This window comes from Haemorhous mexicanus, chromosome 8, assembly GCF_027477595.1.
Source record: "Haemorhous mexicanus isolate bHaeMex1 chromosome 8, bHaeMex1.pri, whole genome shotgun sequence".
NCBI classification, from domain to species: domain Eukaryota; kingdom Metazoa; phylum Chordata; class Aves; order Passeriformes; family Fringillidae; genus Haemorhous; species Haemorhous mexicanus.
The window spans coordinates 15,557,922-15,576,567 of NC_082348.1; the positions used below are offsets into that span (position 1 = coordinate 15,557,922).

The window sequence follows — 18,646 nt, forward strand, 5'->3', positions numbered from 1 at the left end:
ACTGTCTTTATGGCCCCACCCTTGCTGCCCAGGACTTTGATTTGCTGCCGGTGAAAATGGCCCTGGCTGGGGTCGTGCAAGTAGAGACCCTCGCTGGCTGCCCCGCAGAAGTGTTGCCAGTCCCTGCAGGACCCCTGTCCCTCCAGGGGTGCCAGGCCGCTCCTTCAGCCGGCCAGCAGCACCGGGAGCACCGAGAGCTGCTCCGCGCTGCCCTGTCCTTGCATATCCCGGGCCCCTGGGGGTGTGCGGTGCCCGGGGGTGTGCAGGCAGGTGCGCAGGCAGGTGCGTGTGCATCCACTGCCCTCTGCTGAGGAGTGCGGGCAGCTCAGCGGGGCTGAGCCGTGCGGGGCTGCTGGGACCGGACAGCCACCGGCCACGGGCACCGGCCACGGGCACCGGCAGCTTCGTCTGGGGCTGATTTTGCTCTTTCTACCCCTCTCATCTCTCACCGGGTGTTATTTTCTGGTCCCAGTCCCCTGATCCCTTGCTCTCAGCTCTTGTCCCTGTCCCACTCCCAGCCTTCCTTGCCGTACCTTTCCTAGTTTCTCACTGACCTTGGTCCCTCTCTACCCCTTTCCCATTATTCACCTGAAGTGTATATGCAGTTATCCATCTAGCTTTTACTTCCCCCAGCCCCAGCCAAGCGGATCCATCTGAATTAATAATGAGGAGCTGGGAAGCACAAAGGAGCTGCTGGCAGCAGCTGGAACTGTGGGATAGTGGTGTACCTGCCCAAGCCAGCCCTAGTGAGTGGTGATGCAGCTGCCAGCAGCTCCCATGCTCTCCTGAGCCCTGCCCCAGACTTGTGAGGCCCTTCTTTATGCACAGCCTTCATGCCCAGTTCATACAACAGTTGAGTGCAACTAGCCAGTGGAGTCTGGCCAGGCATGAGCCCCTGCATGATGCTAAGTGTGTCAACAGGGCCAAATTCAGACTCTGCAGCACCTCTACTTGTCTGAGGAGCTACAATCACAAGCTTTGATGCCTAGAGGGTCTCTAGTGGGTCTAGGGTACTTTTAGCTGCCAGATATATTGAGGAGGAGCTGCTCCCCCCTCCACATACCTTCTATTCCCTCACTGCCTTTCTGTAAACAGGCTGCTTAATTCCAAGCCTCCAGAGGAAAGGAGTGGGAATCTCTGATTATGTCTGCACTGGTAAAACAAACAGTCCCAGGGCATTGCCAGGCACAGCACTGGGATTGTCCCTATGGGAATTTTTAGCACTGTCCTTTTATGACTTTTTCTTGGGCCAGCTTGCAGCGATCCAGACAATTTTTGCTCACAGTTTAGGAGTTAGCCTGGGTCAGGGACAATCCCAGCAGGATCTGGCACACAGGCTGTCCGTTTGCAGGATGCATTTCACAGCCTGAAGGAGGGCTGGTCCATGACAGAGGTCCCCAGGGGCAGAGAGAATTCCCGAGTTTGTTTAGGTTAGCATAGGGCTGTAGAGAATCCTTCCCAGAGAGACTGGGAATGGATTTGCAAATGCAAATTGGAAATGCAGCCCCACTGCCCCTGACATGCCTGCTCCAGGCATATGGAGGGGTCTCTGGGTAGAGGATCTCCCAGGCCAGGGACAGGAGTGTGATTCTTTTCTGTAGATATTGTGCAGTCAGGGTTAGGGTGAGGGTTAGGGAGAGTTTCAATGGCTGGACTATGGGATTGAAGGCAGGGGAAGGGCTTGGGACAGAATCTGTTGGTTGGATGAGGTAGAAATTCATCTATCCATGACACAGGAGAGCCTCAACCCATTTCCCCCTAAAACTGTCTCCCACATACATCAATAGCAACAAGACTTATTCACGTGTTCAGTGAAACACTAGAGTGACTCCAAAGGAGTCTTTTCAGGCATCACTTGCCCTCTCCCACCGAGGCCACACAATACCAGCTGCATTTGCACACCTGCTGGCACTGAGGGGGGGAGAAGGATGTATGCACATGTGTGTGTGTGTGTGTGTGTGTGCGCGCGCGCGCGCATGCGTGTGTGTGCTCACTTGTGTGTGTGCTTATCTGTGTGCGTGCACGTTTGAGTGTGCATGTGCTCGTGTGTGTGTGCACTCACATGTGTGTGTGTGCTGGGCAGATGCCCCAGCGTGCCATGTGCCTGTGTTGGCACTGCAGTTGCCATCTGCATTTCAGGGCACGTGTGGGATCTGGCAGCCTACTGCGGGTGCTTGGCGTGGGCAGGGGGTGTTTTGCTCCACACCTGCCTTCACCTACGGCTGCGGTTTTGATGCAGAGAAAGACAGCGTTTGATGTCTGCATGCGTGTGCTCTGCGGGCGTTTCCCACAGCCTGCCTCGGGGCTGCTTGCACATGCATGTGTGTGTGCACGTGTGTCAAGTGTGAGATCAGGGCCTCAGCTGGCTGCTGCTCCTGCTGGAATCCCTGCCTCCCAGGCTGAGTTAGAGATGAATACACTTGAAAGCATTTTTTCCCCCTTAGCCATCAGATTTCACCGGGAGAAGAAAAGGAACTGGGCACTTTATCTTCATTAGCAGCTGGGAGGCTCTTGGGGCAGCTTTAGTCTGGGTGATGTTCCCTCTGCCCCAGCTCTTATCCCCTGTCCTCACTCATTAGCCCTTTCCAGAGGGCAAAGGGGCTGGCTGCAGCTCTGCTGTGTCGCTGCTCCTGCTGACCACCATGTCCCCCAGCCCTATGGCCTTCTCCAGCTGTCCCTAGGTAGCAGGGCTGGGAGCAAAGGGGAGACATCCTTTTCCTTCCTGTCCTGGAAGACCTCAGAATAATTTCAGACTCCAAGAAGCTCCTGCAGTCGCAAGCTGCTGCCACCTCTGGGTTTGGAATTGGCTTAGGCCAGAACTGGCTCAAGGTCTGGAGCAGTTTGGGATGGGTATGGAGGGGCTCCATGGCCAAGCCCCCATGGAATGGCTGCAGCTGGGCAGGTTAAGGGCAGCCCTTCCCTTCTGGAGCTGCTCATCACTGGGAAGCAGTCGTGCCCACATCCATTAATACCCAGTAACCATGACAACTGCTGTGGAGCTGTCATCCTGTCCCCAGGCCAGCTACCACAGGGTTCCTCTCAGAGGGGTCTCAGGACAGCAGCTTTCCTTGAATCACTGCTGTGTGTGAGGTGGCCTGAGGGCGGCACACTGCCCCACTGCCCAGGGCTGGGGTATTTGGAGGGGATACAGCACCGCTCCCTGCAGCCTGCCAGGGCATCTCTGGGCAGGGCCAGGGGTGCTGCTGACAGGAACAGAGCAGGGTGCTGGGGCTACCATGGCTGTGGGGAGGGATTTGGGAGAGGACAGGAGCAGAGAGAGTGGCTGCTCCCCTCTTGAAAGCTCAGATGTTAGGCTTTCAGTGAGACAGAGAGGCAGGGGTGTTGGGGGCAGACTGCCTTAGGTAACATTCCTTCCCACTTAAAAGAAGCCATAAATCACTCATTCTTTATTAAAAGCTCTGCCTGACCGGGAGAGAAATGTCAGGAGCATAAATCAACTCTACTGCTCTCTTGCAAGGGTCCTGGCTTGCCAAGGACTGCTCCCTCCACCGTCCCCAGGTAGAGCACAGCACAGCCACACTATTTATGTCCACCCCCATGCACGAGGGATGGGGTGCAGGTCAGAGGCCAATGATGTGAGCTGTTGAAAACCTAGGCTTTCTGGACCAATCCTTACCTGGGGAGCCATAAGGAATAAAAGCAGGATGTATCCAGGGAGCATGGGCCCAAGCCCTTTGCTTTGTCCTGCTTCTCAGGGCCACAGGGAGAACTGAGCAGTGCCCTGGCACTGTGGGTGCAGGGGTGCTACAGAAGTGCTCAAGCAGCTGTGGGCAGAGACCAGCCCCTCCTGGAGCCACCAGGAAGGAGATCCCCTTCTTCTTCCACCTGTCTGGCAGGTGGAAGAAGGGCTGGCCTTCCCCAAACACCCAGCCTTTGCTTAGGATCAGAGAGGTGCCAGCTGAAGCCTCCGACAGCCTGCAGTTTTGCCCCAAAAGATGGGGACTGTCCCCATTTTGGTGTTCCTGCCCACCCCTGGAGCAGAGCTGGGGGATGGGGAGTTCAGCAGGTAGGAAAACACCCATCCAAAGCCCAAGGGCAAGCTGAATGGGGCAAGGTGTCCTCTTGCCTGCATAAGGCCAGGCAGGGGGATAGAGGCAGGCAAGAACCCGAGCAGGAGGAGGACTCACACACTGTTAAAGCATCTGCGGGCACTGAGGTAGCTGCTCTTGCTTCTCCATCTCCTGTTTTTCCAGTTAGATGCGTGGCTTAATATAGCAGCACTTATGTTGTAAAACATCACTCATAAAGCAGAGAGGATGTGCTGTGTGGGAGCGTGTGTGAGCCAATCCCCAGCTGCTTTTTGATGTCAGCCTGGAAATTGCAGCGTCTTGGCAACGGCTGCTTGCTGGGCTTGGTGTGCAGCAGGGCCAAACCTGCCCCGGCTGCAAACCTGCACTGAGCTCTGCAGGAGCTTGCAGGGCTTCCATCCACTGCAGCTTCTCTGTCCAGAGTACAAGGGGTGGGAGCTGCTGGGGGGTGCGGGGATGTGCACATCCCTGCAGATCTCAGCCATACCTGGTACCATGGAGCTGGTGCCATGGGAGCCTTCTCTTGGCAGGTATGGGTAAATCTGGAGCCCAAGAGATGGGTAGCAACCAGCAGCAAGTACCCATGGGCACTGCCAGCACTGACTGTGGATGCTGAAAAGGCAGCTGTGCATTCTGATTGTTTCTGCTGCATTGGTGGGGGAATGGCTGCCTTGGCAGCTCCCAACAGCACTGGCCTTTCTCAAATGACTTCTCCCAGAAGGGGAGCAGGCTAATAAAGGGAGCTGGTGAGGCAAAATCAGACCAGGCTCAAGTAGTTTGCACACAGCCAGGTTACCATGTGGGAAGAGTGAACACTGGGGTCTTCAACCTGCATGGAAGCAAGGGCTCGAGTCTGTGGTGTAGCACCAGGCTGGGCCAGGCAGCCAAGGATAGCTCATCTTCTTATCTCAGCCAGGCCTCAGCTGGAGAGGGCATGGGCTGTGAGGGGAAAGAAAAGACGAGGGGGAAGGGGCTGGGACCTTCTTGTTTGGGAACTTGCCAGGACTCTTCCTTCAAAGGGAAGGAAGTCCTCAGCACAGGGCCACAGGCTTTAATCAACCACTTGCTGCAAACCCTGAACCCCATGTGGCTGTTTATCCTGGCACAGGAGACCCTGCAAAATGCAGCCCCGATCTTGCCCAGAGAACGTGGCTTTCCTCCCTGCAGCAGCCCCAGCAGCAGGGCTGTGACAGCTCTCCAGGGCCCTGCTCAGTCCCCACACAGCCCTGGAGCAGCTCAGGCTCACCAGGGCACAGCGTCTTCGGGTCCCATCTCAGCTACTCACAGACCTGAAAGCTGGTCCCAGCCCAAGGGCAAAGGGGCATGAGCAGGGCTGGGAGCTTGTCACCACGGCTTGCTGGCACCCCCAAAGGGTCTTACCCACTAAGTGTGTCTCCCAGCTGGCCAAGGTGCCCGGTAGTTTCCCACGTTTCCTCCCACCTGCCACCCATCATATTTTGCATTTTTCCCTCTATCTTATCTCCCCGCCAGCTCACCCCTTTGCAGCTGGTCTCTTGTTTTCCCTCTGCCCTGTCCCTTGCTCCTTGGCCTCTCCTGCTCCAGCTCCAGCCCAGCTCCCATGCCCAAGGGCCTCGAGGCAGGGCCCTGATAAGGGCCAGACCAAACAAGAACCTTTTGTGCCATGCTGAGCTCATCCACAGGAACTGGGAGAAGACCTGGCCTGGGAGGGCAAAGAGGAATGCACAGAGGGACAGAGTGGTTCGGTGCCTCCATGTAGTGTCAGACATGCAGCATGATTCTGCCTCAGTTTCCCAGCTTCTCTGAAAATCTTTCTTCTGCCCCTGCTCAAAGAAGCTTATGTTCCTGGAGCAGGGAGGGAAAAGGGCCATGACGTGGGCTGAACTGGGGAGGGAGGGCACATGTCCTGCTGAGAGATGCTGTCAGTGCTGAGCCCTGTGTGCACAGCGGGCCTGGCAGCCAGCAAGTGGAAGGAATAAAATTCTCCCCCCTCCTGAGCCGCTGCCGGGTTAATATTCCCTCTAACGACAGACGGCTCCTTTTATCCTCTCTCGCACTCCCGCCAGTGATTTAATCTTGGAACAAGCCATGATTATTTCCTGTACAGCTGCCTCCCTCGCTTCCACCGCAGACCAGGCTTGACAGCATCCCACCAGGCAAGGAGCAGACTCTCCTCCAGGCCCCCAGTCTGACCATGGCTGAGCACAGACGGACCCTCTCCAGCACCCTGCCTTCCCAGTCCTTCACTGGGGGTGCCCTGGAAAGATGAGGGGCAATCAGTGATGGAAACCCTTCATGGGACTGGCAAGCACCCGGGCAGAAAGGAAGGTATGGTGGATCGCATATGGAGGGTGGTGGACTGCTTGACCAGGGAATCTTTCAGGTCTCAGCTTCATGAGGCAAGTCTGGGGCTGTGAGAGGAGTCTGGTGGGTGCCAAACTGTCTTTGGGAGTTATCGTGGCATCATCACTGAAACAATTACCCCTGAACACCTCAAAGCTAAGGTAGCTGGATCTCAGGCTGCCAATCCTTGGTGCAGAGTTGCTGAGGACTGGCAAATGCAGGCTCTTCTCCCAGAGGTCCTCACAGTCCTTTTGATCTCACAGGGCTGCAGTGCTTGAGCAGATGCACCTAGAGCACAGGGCCACAGGGCACAAGCCTGGAATTCTCCATCACTGGCCACAGCAGAGCTGGTGGCATGGCCAGCAGCAGCTCCAGAGGGTCAGGGGATCCTTAGGGACCCACACACAACTACAATGGGCAAGATCCACTTTACATGAAGAGCTTGGCAGGAGCTGGAACTCACCCAGTCCTCCATTCAGTGAATGCAGTTAGCCCCAAGCCCTGGAAAAATGTGAGGCCAGAATACCACTGAGGGCAATCTCCCAGGTCCCCTTGTGTTGCTGTTGGGGAGAAGGCTTCCAAAAGACTGTGTCAACATCCACGGGCTACCTGCAAGCAGGCAATTACTGCTGGGCAAGTGGGGCTAATGGGGATCAGCACCTGTCACCAGAGCATATGTACATGACGTGCATGCTTGTCCTTTGTCCTTCACATGTGCATTACCTGGAGGGCTGGGGAAAGCCAGGGTCCTTCCTTGCCAGGATAGGGAAAAGAAGCAAGAGACCAGGTCTGGCCCAGGGCCACCCCAGCAGCACCAAAACGTGGGGTGCAGCTCCACCTGGTGGACAGCCAGCCCCCGCCCGCCCCCCCCCCCCCTCAAAGTGTCACCGAGTCCCTTTGGCCGCCACATGGAGACAAGGCACCCCAAGAGCTGGAGCTTTTGGCTCTGCCTTCCCAGTCACCATTGGGAAACAGAACTGGGGGATGCAGCCTCATCCCAGTGCTTGGGATGCTCCAGCACTTCAGAATGCTGAGGCAGCATTGACCTGTGGATGCACATGCTGCTGCAAGCGTGCAGCTGCACATGCACATGCAAATAGCCTGGGTAGAGAGCAGCAGGAGAGCTGGTGCAGAGACAGCTGTGCCCCCACAATCTGCCCTTGGCGTCCTGAGTGTCCCATGTGCCTGTAGGAGAGCTTTAAAGCAAGGCAGCTGCTTGCCAGATGAAGCAATCCCAAGGGACTGGATTGTTCAGCTCCTGCCAGCCAGGGAGATGTGGGAACAGCTCTCACCTAGAAACCAGGGGTCCTGGGCTCAACACCCGGCAGCTACACGATCCTGGATAAATCTCTGCTGACTGCCAAGGAGGATGCTTGCACAGATGCTTTTGTTGCCCCATGCTTCCCTTCGGCCTCTTCCCCCAGGATTCTCCGCACACACAGCGTCCTGTGGCATCCCTTCCATCCCAGTACAGAGCCCTCAGCCTCTTCACCCCCAGCTGTTTCACTGCCAGGAGACCCCAGAGATGCTCCGAGTTTCTGGCGGGCTGGGAGGTGCTGGGTCTTTGCAGGTGACGGACAGCAGGAAGGAATTAATCACAGTAACCAAACGGGCAACCAGACGCTTTCCCTCAGAGCCGTGCGATGTTCCCACAGCTGTGCCAGTGCCCCTGACAGCCAGCATCCCCAAAGCGGAGGGAGGCAAGGAATTACGGCGATGGGCTGGGCACACAGCCGCTGGAGACGCATCCTGGAGATGGGGGAGACCCACCCGAGCGGCGCTGGAGCAGCTGCGGGGGCGGCTGCCGCGAGAGGGCAGCGCAGCCCCGGCCCGGCCACCCCCGAGCCCCCCGGAGCCGCCGCCCTGCCCGGGCTCGCCCGCCTCCGCCTCAGCCTTTCGGGGGCTCCAGCGCAGAGACCGCCGTCACCTCCCCGCGCTGGGCTGGCAGGGGGTCTCCTGCTGGACACTGAATTGGCTGCAGGGAGGATAATTAGCCCTTTATCAGCCTCTATCACCTTGCAGCTGTGTGGATTTTCTCCTGCCACAAGACCTTACAGGTGTGCTGGCAGGCATTTGAGCAGCCCATGGCGATACTTGGTACTCCCCAGTTATTCTTTCCTGTTCTACTCAGGGCTTAGAGCTCTTTCCCTAAGGGCTTTAGTGGCAGCAGTCCTGTGAGGGATGTGGGCTGGAAGCATTGCCTTGGTTTCAATTAATCCACATCCTCACCCCTCGATCAGCAAGGACTGCCTTGCCTCTCCCACCAGCAGCCCTGTGTTGGACCCATCTCTCTGCCCAAAGATTAGGAAGCAGAGATGTGTTTTCATCTTGATTCAAGCCAGCCTCTGCCTTGCATGTTTTCCACCCCAAGAAGCTGCATTTCTCCAGCTCTCTGAGCCATTCCCATCACCACCGTTCAGCAAATGGCAGGACAAAAATAGCCTCTCTCCAGGGGCTGCAACAGGGCTGCTCGACTTGAGTGTGCTCTGCTTCACTCTACTGTGTGAATCCAGGGCTGACTGCAGAGCAGGGGCTGCGGGAGATCCTCCAGCCACCATAGGTGAGCACTGCTCCCCACCTGAGCCACACTAGGCAGGTATTGCAGAGTAAGCCGTGGTGGACCCACAGCTGTAGCCCCCTGCCCTTGGGGGCTGGGACAGGGACAGGAGAGGGGTGGAAGGTAACCAGGAATGGAAAAGGGAGAGATGCCTGGGCTGGGCCACCCAGAAGCACAAGCCAGCTGTCCTCCCTGGGCACTGCAGGTGTCTTGCCAGCCAGGTCTTCTGAGGCTTCCCAGCCCCAGGGCTACCAACACAGGCAGGACTTCTGCTGGAAGCTGTCTGCTGTGCGGCCTGGGGAGGGGGAGCATCAGGGCTGTCAGACCCGCTCACTGAGGGATCACTGAGCTCCATCTCCATGGGCAAGGCAGCGCAGGAGCTGGCTGGCCAGCTGCTGCCAGGGAGACAGTCCTTTCCCTGCCTGCCTTTGCCAGTACAGACAGACCACGGCACAGCAAGTGAGCTATTAAAGAACAGCTCTAGCCAGCCAGCAAACACATGCTCATTCATCATTCTGGAGCAGGCAGGGGGATGTGCCAACTGCTTTAAGCCAGGACTCATCACAAGCCTGTGTCCAACAGCTCAGTAGCCTGGAAGCTGACTAGGGGGCCCTGGACCCTCCAAAATGCCTTTTATGTTGTGGGGATGCTGGGAGAGCTGCCCTGCCCCAGGCTGAGAGCTTACACATTTCTGAGCCAGAGCCCCAGCATGGGAACATCATGCCAGAGACAGTTTGGAGAGGAAGTGACAGTTGGCATGAGCCTAGCCAAGGCCTGAGCTGCCCCCCATTCCCACCTGAACCAGGCAGACAGAGCTGCACAGCTCTGTGTGCTGGGAGGCTCAGGTCAGGTGAAGCAGAGCGAGAGACTGCCAGGCACCTGCAGGGAGCTGTGTGGATCCTGCAGGTCAGTGCTAGCTCTCTCAAAGACTTTGTACAGTACTGCATACAGGACTGGTTTTACACCACCTTCTTCCCCTGGTGCTATTGTCTTCCCACCAGTCTCCGTCCCTAGAGCCCAGTCAGCTGTGCTGGAACCAACTTCCCATCTGGAACACCCCTGATTCAGGACAGGGAGACTATACATGGCCCAGATTAGGCTTTTGGACAAGAAAGCATCCCTTTGTTGGTGCTAGCAGGTCACTGAAGTATGTGTTGCCCAGCTAGAATGTGCCTTTAGTCACAGAGGATCTGTCTATGCCAACAGTGTCCCTGCAAATCCACCCCATCAATAGCTGAAGATTTAGCCAAGGGCAGAATTCTGAGAGCTTTGAGACTGACTGTGCCTGAATATCTACCTCATTCCTCCCTTTCATCTGAGGGCACGTCATTGCTGCTGCCTGGGGTGGGAACCCAAATTCCTTGGGGAAGGGAAATGCTGCCCTTCCCTCCTGCTTTGTGCCTTTCCCTACCAGCTGACCAAGAAAGAGGTCAGGAAGAGATGGTCTCAGAGATGTGGCTTGTGTTATAGCATTGCCTGCCAGCCTCAGGGCTGGAACCTGAAGAACAAAACTAAAGAGTGGGGAAAAGATACTCTTCTTTCACATGGAAGGGCAGCTGCCTCCCATGTAAGCTGCAAAGCTGCTTCTTTACCCACGTAAGAAACATCCTGCTGTTCTTGTGGGGCTTGGCTAATTCCACAGTGCTTGCAGGAAGCTGTTGCCACTGTCAGCAATGCTGTCTTGGAGAAGGACTAGGGGCCCGCTGACCTCCTCTGGCCCAGAGCTGCTGCCGCAGCAGGACACAAGCTGCAAGCAAGAAGGGAATAATGCCCTGGAGCTCCTGTGCTGCTCATAGCTGAGGCCTCGAGCTGCATCACTAAACAGCCCTGAGCTGGATTTTTAAAGAGGCTTCAGCCAAATGTCACCTCCTGGGAGTGGTGGGAGGTGCACACACACCAAGCAGAGTGGTGCAGCAGCCACAAGCCCAGCCAGGGCTGGGGAATTCTCTGGCCTCTGCTGTGCAGTCCAGCTCATCACTGCCAAACCGGAATAACCTTTATGAATGAGTTCTGGGAAGCCAGTTTGGGAGAGCTCACACAGTGTAGGGGAGGCTTCGTGTGAAGTGCTCTGAGAGTAATCTTACTTCAACAGGAGCCAGTAGTATGCAGAAAGGTCTCTGCTTCCTCACCTGAAACCCACCTCAGCTGTGGCTTTCTGATGAGACCATGTGTGCACAACAGAAAATTCTTAAATACGCAAAGAGAGCAAAGACAACAAGCTCCTTCCTATCCCCTCCCTAGGGCTCCTCCATCTTCTTGGCTAGGTTGAAACTGGCTATGTATATCTAAAGGTGCTGACTTCATTGTCATCACACACCTTGTCCTGATTTTCTTCCTCTGTATTTATACCCCTTTACCAACTCCTCATGGTTACTTCAGCCCATCCTAAGCTGGCCTTGAGTAGGTAATGGTGGCCCAGATCCACTTTGGTTCTGGCCACTCCCAAAACAAACCTCTGCATCTGAGAGTCTGTGTGTACACATGCCTGTTCTTTGCAGATGCCACTGCAGGGACGGCAGCGGGCCACAGTGCAGGATGTGTGGGAATGAAACTTTGCTCTATTTCCCTGCCATGGTCCAGAGGGCACAGCCTCTCCCCTGCCCCCAGAGGGGCAAGTCAGCCCCAAGCATCAGGAGGCCAATCTAGAAGACTGAAACATGGCTCTGAGTCTGCGCTTCCTTTGCAAACACCTCCAGCATCAGCAGTGCAGGAGGAAGTGGGGAGGGGAGAGGAGAGGGTGGGCTGGTTTAGCTCCTCCCAGCTGATAATTCATTACCGCCCGTTAGCCTGGATCCATCCTGCAGCAGCTACATCCTGGCAACGACATGTGTTCATTTCACACATAAAATGCTGTATTAAAATGCATCCTTGAGACATTCCCCCTGAAACCTTTTCCGGCTGCCTCTCCCAGCGTTTCACTTGTGGGAGCAGTCCCTGCAACTGGGATGTTCTGTTCTTAATGGATGCCTGGCACCCATCGTAGAAATCAGGGCTGCAGCTCATAAGAAATACAGGGGGGATCTTCCTGCACAGAGCAGAGAGGCAGCAACATCTATGGTGTGCTCTGCTCCATAGAGGGAGAAGCAGAAGATATGCTCATGCACATGGCTGGTTTATCACACACCATTTGCAATGATGCAGGAGTGCAGCATCTCTTCCCTCCTCTCCTTCCCTGTGGGTTTGGAAACTTTGGGCAGCAGAGCTGTCTGGTCTTGCTTTGGGAACATGGAGGTGGTCTTGTCCCGTTTCTCCAAGGTCCCTGACTGCTGCCTGATGCTGGTGACTGTCAGCCTGGTTGTAAATCTCCCTTCCACAGCTGAGCAGGAAGAGGCAAGGTGGGTGAAGGACCCCACACTTGCACAGCAGGTCATGAGAGTGCTCCCCCGTGGCACCTTCAGACTCCCTGTGGGGGCATGCCCAGGACTGGGCTGGTTCTCAGGAGAGATGAGGCTCGGCCACCAAATCTAAACCTTTCATGTTGGCTGCCGAGTCACAGCCAGCCTTGCACCCACCCCAAGCCTCCTCCAGTTTCCCTCTGAGCGCATGCATTCTTCTCGATCCTCACACCTCCTCGACCTTTCCTCTAGCATTTTCAAGGCCATTTTCAAAGGCTTCTTCCCCACCGGATACCCCTAGCACCACTGGCCCAGGGGGCTCTGCTGGTCTGGGAAGGTTTCTCGCCTTGTAGGTAAGAAAACAGAGCAAGACTTGGCAGGAACAGCCGAGTTCAGAAGCCCTCCCCAGACCGTTCCCGTGTCCCCTGTCCTCTGGGCTCCCCCCAACGTCCCCCAGACAAAGGGCTGGGGGTCTGTGACAGCATCGCAAGTCCCAGCCCGTCCGCCCTGGTGGGCGCACCGAACGAGGCCCCCATCGGTGAAGGTCACGTCGGGGCGGCGGCCGCCGGGCAAAGCCGCGCCGCGCTCTCCCCCCTCGCCGCCCACCGGCGAGGGGCGGGCGCACCGGGGCCCCGTGCGGCGGTGATTGGCTGTCGGCGGGGAGGCGGGGAGCGGCGGGGCCGCGGCTGGCTGCAGCGGCGGGCGCGGAGCCCAGAGCGGGCGCGGCGGAGCATCTTCGGGCACCGCGGCCCCGGTGCGGGCCGCCTTCCCCGCAGCTCCCGGCCTCATATGGGCGGTGCCGGCGCCCCGGCTCCCGCACGCCCGTCCCGCTCGGCGTTAGCATGGGCACGGTGCTCTCCCTCTCCCCCGCCGCCTCCTCGGGCAAGGGCGGCGGCGGCGGGGGGCTGCTGGCCGAGAAGGCGCCGGGAAGGGTGCCGGGCAAGGGCGAGAGCCGGCTGAAGCGCCCCGGCGTGCTCATCTCGGCGCTAACCTGGAAGCGGCTGGTGGCCGCCTCGGCCAAGAAGAAGAAAAGCACCAAGAAGGTGACGCCGAAGCCCGGCGGCGGGGCCCCGGGGGGAGGCCCGGGCCAGCCCGACCCGCTGGTGGTGCAGCGCAACCGCGAGAACTTGCGCAAGTCGGTGGTGGGGCCGGCCGAAGGTGCCAAGCAGGGCCCGCTGGCCGTGCCGGTGCCCACGGTGCCCTCGGCGCCGCAGGAGCTGCACCCGGGCTCCGGCGGGGGAAAGCCGCCGCCGCCACCGCCGCCGGCCGGCAGCCGCCCCTCGGGATCCCCGCGCCGCGTGGTGGTGCAGGCGTCCACCGGCGAGCTGCTGCGCTGCCTGGGGGACTTCGTGTGCCGCCGCTGCTACCGCCTGAAGGAGCTGAGCCCCGGCGAACTCATCTCGTGGTTTCGCAGCGTGGACCGCTCGCTGCTGCTGCAGGGCTGGCAGGACCAGGGCTTCATCACCCCGGCCAACCTGGTGTTCGTCTACCTGCTGTGCCGGGAAGCGCTGCGGGGCGAAGACATCGGGAGCCAGGCCGAGCTGCAGGCAGCCTTCCTCACCTGCCTCTATCTCGCCTACTCCTACATGGGCAACGAGATCTCCTACCCGCTCAAGCCCTTCCTGGTGGAGGGAGACAAGGGGCGCTTCTGGGAGCGCTGCCTGGGCATCATCCAGCGCCTCAGCGCCAAGATGCTGCGAATCAACGCGGACCCGCACTACTTCACGCAACTCTTCCAGGACCTCAAGAGCGAGGGCGAGGGCGGAGACGGGTCCAAGCACTGGACGATCAGCCTGGACCGTTAGGGAGGTACCAGGCCCCCGGCGCCGGGGGCGGAAGGGGCCGCGCACAGAGGGGCGGGGGTGGCGAAGGACTGTCGGATTCCCCCCCCTGCCCCCGCATCCTCCTCGCCTTCCCCCTTCCCCAGCCGTCAGTTCCACGGAGACGCTGCTTGGACCCTCCCTGCTCCGGATCCGGCTGCCCTCCTCCCATGCCTCCGACCCCAGCCGGGGGCTGCGCTCCGGAGCACCGAGGCGGCGGTGAAGACTGGGGAGGGGGAGCGGTGCCCCTCCCACCTTCGCCAAGGGGGGGAGGGGGAGGCTGCGGAGGAGCGGAGGCTCCTGGATGCGTTTTCTCTAGAAAAAAGGGGGTGAAAAAATGGATGTGGGGGCCGGGGGCAGGAGGGCTCGGGCGGGGATTTTGGGGTGTGGCGGGTGCCCCAGGTAGAGGGTGCATGTGAACGGGTCCCCGGCGCGGGCAGGGCCGCCCCGCGCCTCCGCAGCGCTCCTGGCGCTGTCCGTGGTGCTGGAGCTGCCGCGCCTGAGCAGACAAAGGCAGGGATTGCGGGAACGGCTGGGGGGGTTTATGTGGGCGATGCCTTCCTCCCCCCACCCCCGCCCACATGTGGTATATGGCCCCCCTCCCCCAGCATGGGCGACGCTGCCCCTCACCCTGCGGGAGCCGCCCGCATACCCCTTTGTTCGAGCCGCTGGGGGGGGGGGGCGCCCACGCCCCTCCCCTCGGGCAAATCCCCCCGTGTGCCCCCCGAAATAGGGGGTGATGCGTCCCCGTCCTTGGCTTGCTGCGGGAAGAGGGGTCTGTGCCAGAGGAGGCCTAGGGTGCCCAAACGAAGGGGCCTGCTGTGGGGGAGGGGGGGGGGGGGGTGTCTCCTCTCCTCTTGCTTTGCTTCACTGGAGAATAAAGAGGTGGCCTGGATGGGCCTGGCGGTGGCTCCTGGACTTGCTGGGCTGTGGGGTGCAAGGGAAATTTGGGTAACACCCCAAGCTCCTGGTCATGACCCACTCCTCCCCAAGAGGGGTGGGGGGCCCTGGTTCCCAAAGGGGTTTTACTCCCTGGTGTGAGTTGGGGGTCAAATTTTCACCCCTCTTTGTGCCCAAGGCCAGTCCTGGTCCACCTGAGTGTCTCCTGGACCCTTGTGAGTTCTCCTGGCCTCCTCCATTCCAGATGGATCCATTCCATTCCTGATGCCTGTCTGCCACACTGAATTTAAACAGGATGCCACTGTTTATGTCACCTCCATTTTTTTTTTTTATTTAATTTTCTTTTTCCTGAAGCTACGCCCTCCCTCACCTTACTCCTCCCTACCTCTGCTCTTCAGGTCTGGGCTCCCTTTTCTTGGCAGCAGCAGGCTGTGGGAGCTGTGCTGCTATCCCTGTTACCAGCCCTGTGCTTCTGCAGACCTCCAGGGAGAGGGGTGGAGCATGGGAAAGCTTTGCCTTTTTTTAAAACTGGTTGCTACGCTTCAGGGTGCTGAATTTTCCAGGACTTCTTTAGTAAAAGCTGCTGCATCTGCTCTCTGGCTGGGGTCTGCATTCAGGGCTTCACAGCCCCTCTGAGCCAGGCGTTTGGGATCCCCTCTGCTGGGAAGAGCTGTGCTGGCTCTGCAGGTCATGGAGGGTAAGCTGGATTCTCTCTACCTTTGTGTGCATCAGCAGAGCTTCTAATTAGGCCCAATCTGGCTCATTCAGGCAAAGCTGTGCTGCCAGGAAGACAGCACAGATGTCCCTGTGACGGGGGCTGACCTGGCAGGGCGCTGTGCAAGGCTTTTCCGTGGCTGTGCAAACCCAGTGAGATCGATGCTGCTCCTGTCCTCCCTCTCCTCATGGGTGCTCTTGTCTGTGACTTTAGAATGACATTCATGTGACCTTGTGCTGAGCTCTCTGGGCCGCAAGGCATTCCCAACCCACCCCAACTTTGGCCATACCCACATCTTGTCATGGGAAAGGTAACTTTGGCTTCTGCTGGTGGAATTGGAACCTTACATCTCCTATGGGGCTGCTGGGAGAGCCCTGACTCTCCCGTACCAGCGTTTTGTAGAGAGAGAAACTGAGGCCCAGTGAGATGAATAAAGCAAGGTAGTTTTCATCTCAGGGTAACACCTGAGCCATTGGTACCAGCTATTTCCACCCTGAGCTGTGGTGTTTGTCCAGTGACTCCTATTCCCAGCAGAAGGGCTTTATGGAGTCTCTTCCCAGAGCTGAACAAGCTCCCAGCACTGGAGGATTTTCCCACCCTACAGATCTCCTTAGAGACACTCACAGGGTTATTCCAGCTTCAAGCCCCAGCCTTTTAAGTTACTTCCAGCTGCAGTGAGGCCATGTCCTTCCCCTCCTCCCTTGTGTTTCATTGATTAAGAGTCCTAGGCCTCACTGGGGGATTTAGGAAGAGCTAATTGCAGACTGGTAATTGAAGACAGCTTGGAGTCTCTGGAAATGTCAAGGAATGAGAGAGGAGCTTAGATGCTGCCATGCATTTAAATATGCATCATTGGCTCAGCCAGAGCCTTAATGGGGGGGAGGGAGGGAGATATGTCTGGTTTTCCCTATCCCAGAGGACCTTGTGGAGCTTCTGGGGGGAGCAAGGCAGGGGTAGCACTAATCTTACCTTGTCTGGGAGCTTTCTGCTCCCCCCAAGGCAAAGGAGAGAACACAAGCAGGGCTGGGTACTCAGGGTGGGAATCTCAGACTAGGGAACTTGGTTTTCCCCTTTTTAAAACTGTGATTTGACATGCCAGACTCCTGTGCTCCACCATGATTGATGGTCTGGACTGAGGAGCCAGCTGTTGGACAGCAGCAAGGGGAGTGGAGAGATCTCATGTCCAAACTTGTGATCCCTGCAGTGCTCCCTGAGGACCAGTGAGGGACTGAGACCCTCCCAGGAGGGGCTGGGCAGCCCCCTGTGTTGCCAGCCACAGGGCCCAGCAGCATCTGGGGTTGCAGGGGTGGGAGGATTCACACTGGGTTTGGGACTTGGAGGTAGAGCAACAGGGCCAAATCAGTGATCAATCACTGCAGGGATCCAGGTGAAGGATCTCAGTACATTCCAAGTTTGAAATTCCTCCAGCAGCAGCACATTTCCTTTCCATGCCTCACAGGGGGTGCTCCATCTGCTCCCCACTGCAGCAGCAGAGCTGGGCACTGCAGCCCACAGTGGTTCAGCCCCTCCTGCCCCAAGGAAGTCTCTGCTCAGGCCAAAGCACCCTTATCTTCCTTCCAAGGGTACACGGGGCTCTCAGATGCACCCTGGGTGGCAGTGGATCCCAAGGATTCATAGTCACATGTGAAAAAGGGAGTTTCTGCCTGGAGTCATGGAAAAAGCTCTGTGGGACTTTCCTTGCCTGACTTCTCTGTCTGTGGAGCAACCTCCATGGGCTGGATGAGCTGGCCATAGCACTGGGGCAGGGAGGGTGATAGGCAGCTGGAGCAGCCAGCCTGGCAAGCCATGCCTCTTCCATGTCAGACAAACAGCAGGGAAGCCGTGGTTTAGTTATTAAGAGTTGTCATCATCCCCCAGAATGACTTGGAGATGCTCCATGGGAGGAAAATGTTCTGGATGATGCAGACCCAGCACCTGCTTGGCTGCTGAAGGACCTGCCTTGGCCCAGCTTTCTGCACAAGCCTTTCCTCATTTGCCTGCAAGGATGCTGGATGGTGTTCCTCGAGGCAGATGGAATGGGAGGTCTCTCTTCTGCCTCTGTGGGAGCCACTGGAGCACTGGCTCCATTGCAGCTTTGGGCTGCTGCTGCTCTGTTGAAATGGGGATGGCTGGTGGGGGCAAGGTTCTGGTCACCTCCCTGCTCCATGGCACTTCAGTCACAGCTGCTCACGGGGGCCTGGGGGGAGCACGTGGGCAAAATGACCCAGGGAGATGGCAGCAAAGGGCAGAGGGAATCAGAGCGTCCCAGACTACATTGGCTGATGAGATATTTGTGCTCAGGGAGGGGCAGGATGCTGCCACAGGGTCTCATCTGATGGAAGACACATCCAGGTTAGGTGGAAGGTTGCAAGAGCTCTGCCTGTGCCTAGGCTAGCCCAGTGGCAGGCATGGGACTGAGGGAGGTGGGATGGCAAACAGTTTGGTTCCCATTGTAGCCAAAGCACGGCCTGTGGCACTGCCTGGCTGATGTGTTTGGGAATGAGGAGCACAGACTGGGAACAGCTCAGTGCCAGGAAGTTGGGCAGGTGAGGAAGGGGAACTGGCTACCTTGGAGCCCTGCTGTGATGGTTGATCCTTCTGCCACAGAGCCTGGCAAAGCAGAAGGCTTTAGGCTGGGTCATTACCTCCAGCTCACTGAGAGCTGAGCATGGAGGTTTCCCTGTGCTGTGTCCCCTGCCTGTCTCACAGTCCTTTGTCACTTCTGAGGACTTAGCTCCTTAGGGGACAGACAGCCAGGCAGAACCAAGCTGTAACCCAGGGCAGATGTGGAGAGTCTGCCCCAGGGAGTGAGTGTCCCCTGGCTGGAACAGGGACTGCTCCCTCATCAGAAGGCCTGCATTAGAGCATAATCTGGCATTAGTGCATTAATCCAGCCCTCCTGCTACTCAGCTCCTGCCCTCAGCAAAGTCCACACCAAGGTCTCAGTG

At 57.9% G+C, this 18,646-nt stretch overlaps 1 protein-coding gene across 1 annotated transcript; it reads left to right on the forward strand.

Moving 5' to 3' along the window:
- Window positions 1-12,993: 12,993 nt before the first annotated feature.
- Window positions 12,994-14,891, forward strand: CDK5R2 (cyclin dependent kinase 5 regulatory subunit 2). The gene has a single exon (XM_059852324.1). The coding sequence runs from the start codon at window positions 13,106-13,108 to the stop codon at window positions 14,066-14,068; it is 963 nt and encodes a 320-aa protein (XP_059708307.1). The 5' UTR covers window positions 12,994-13,105; the 3' UTR covers window positions 14,069-14,891.
- The last annotated feature ends 3,755 nt before the right edge of the window (window positions 14,892-18,646 follow it).

Coding starts and splice junctions, on each gene's coding strand:
- CDK5R2 (XM_059852324.1), top strand. CDS start 13,106: ATGGGCACGGTGCTCTCCCTCTCCCCCGCCGCCTCCTCGGGCAAGGGC.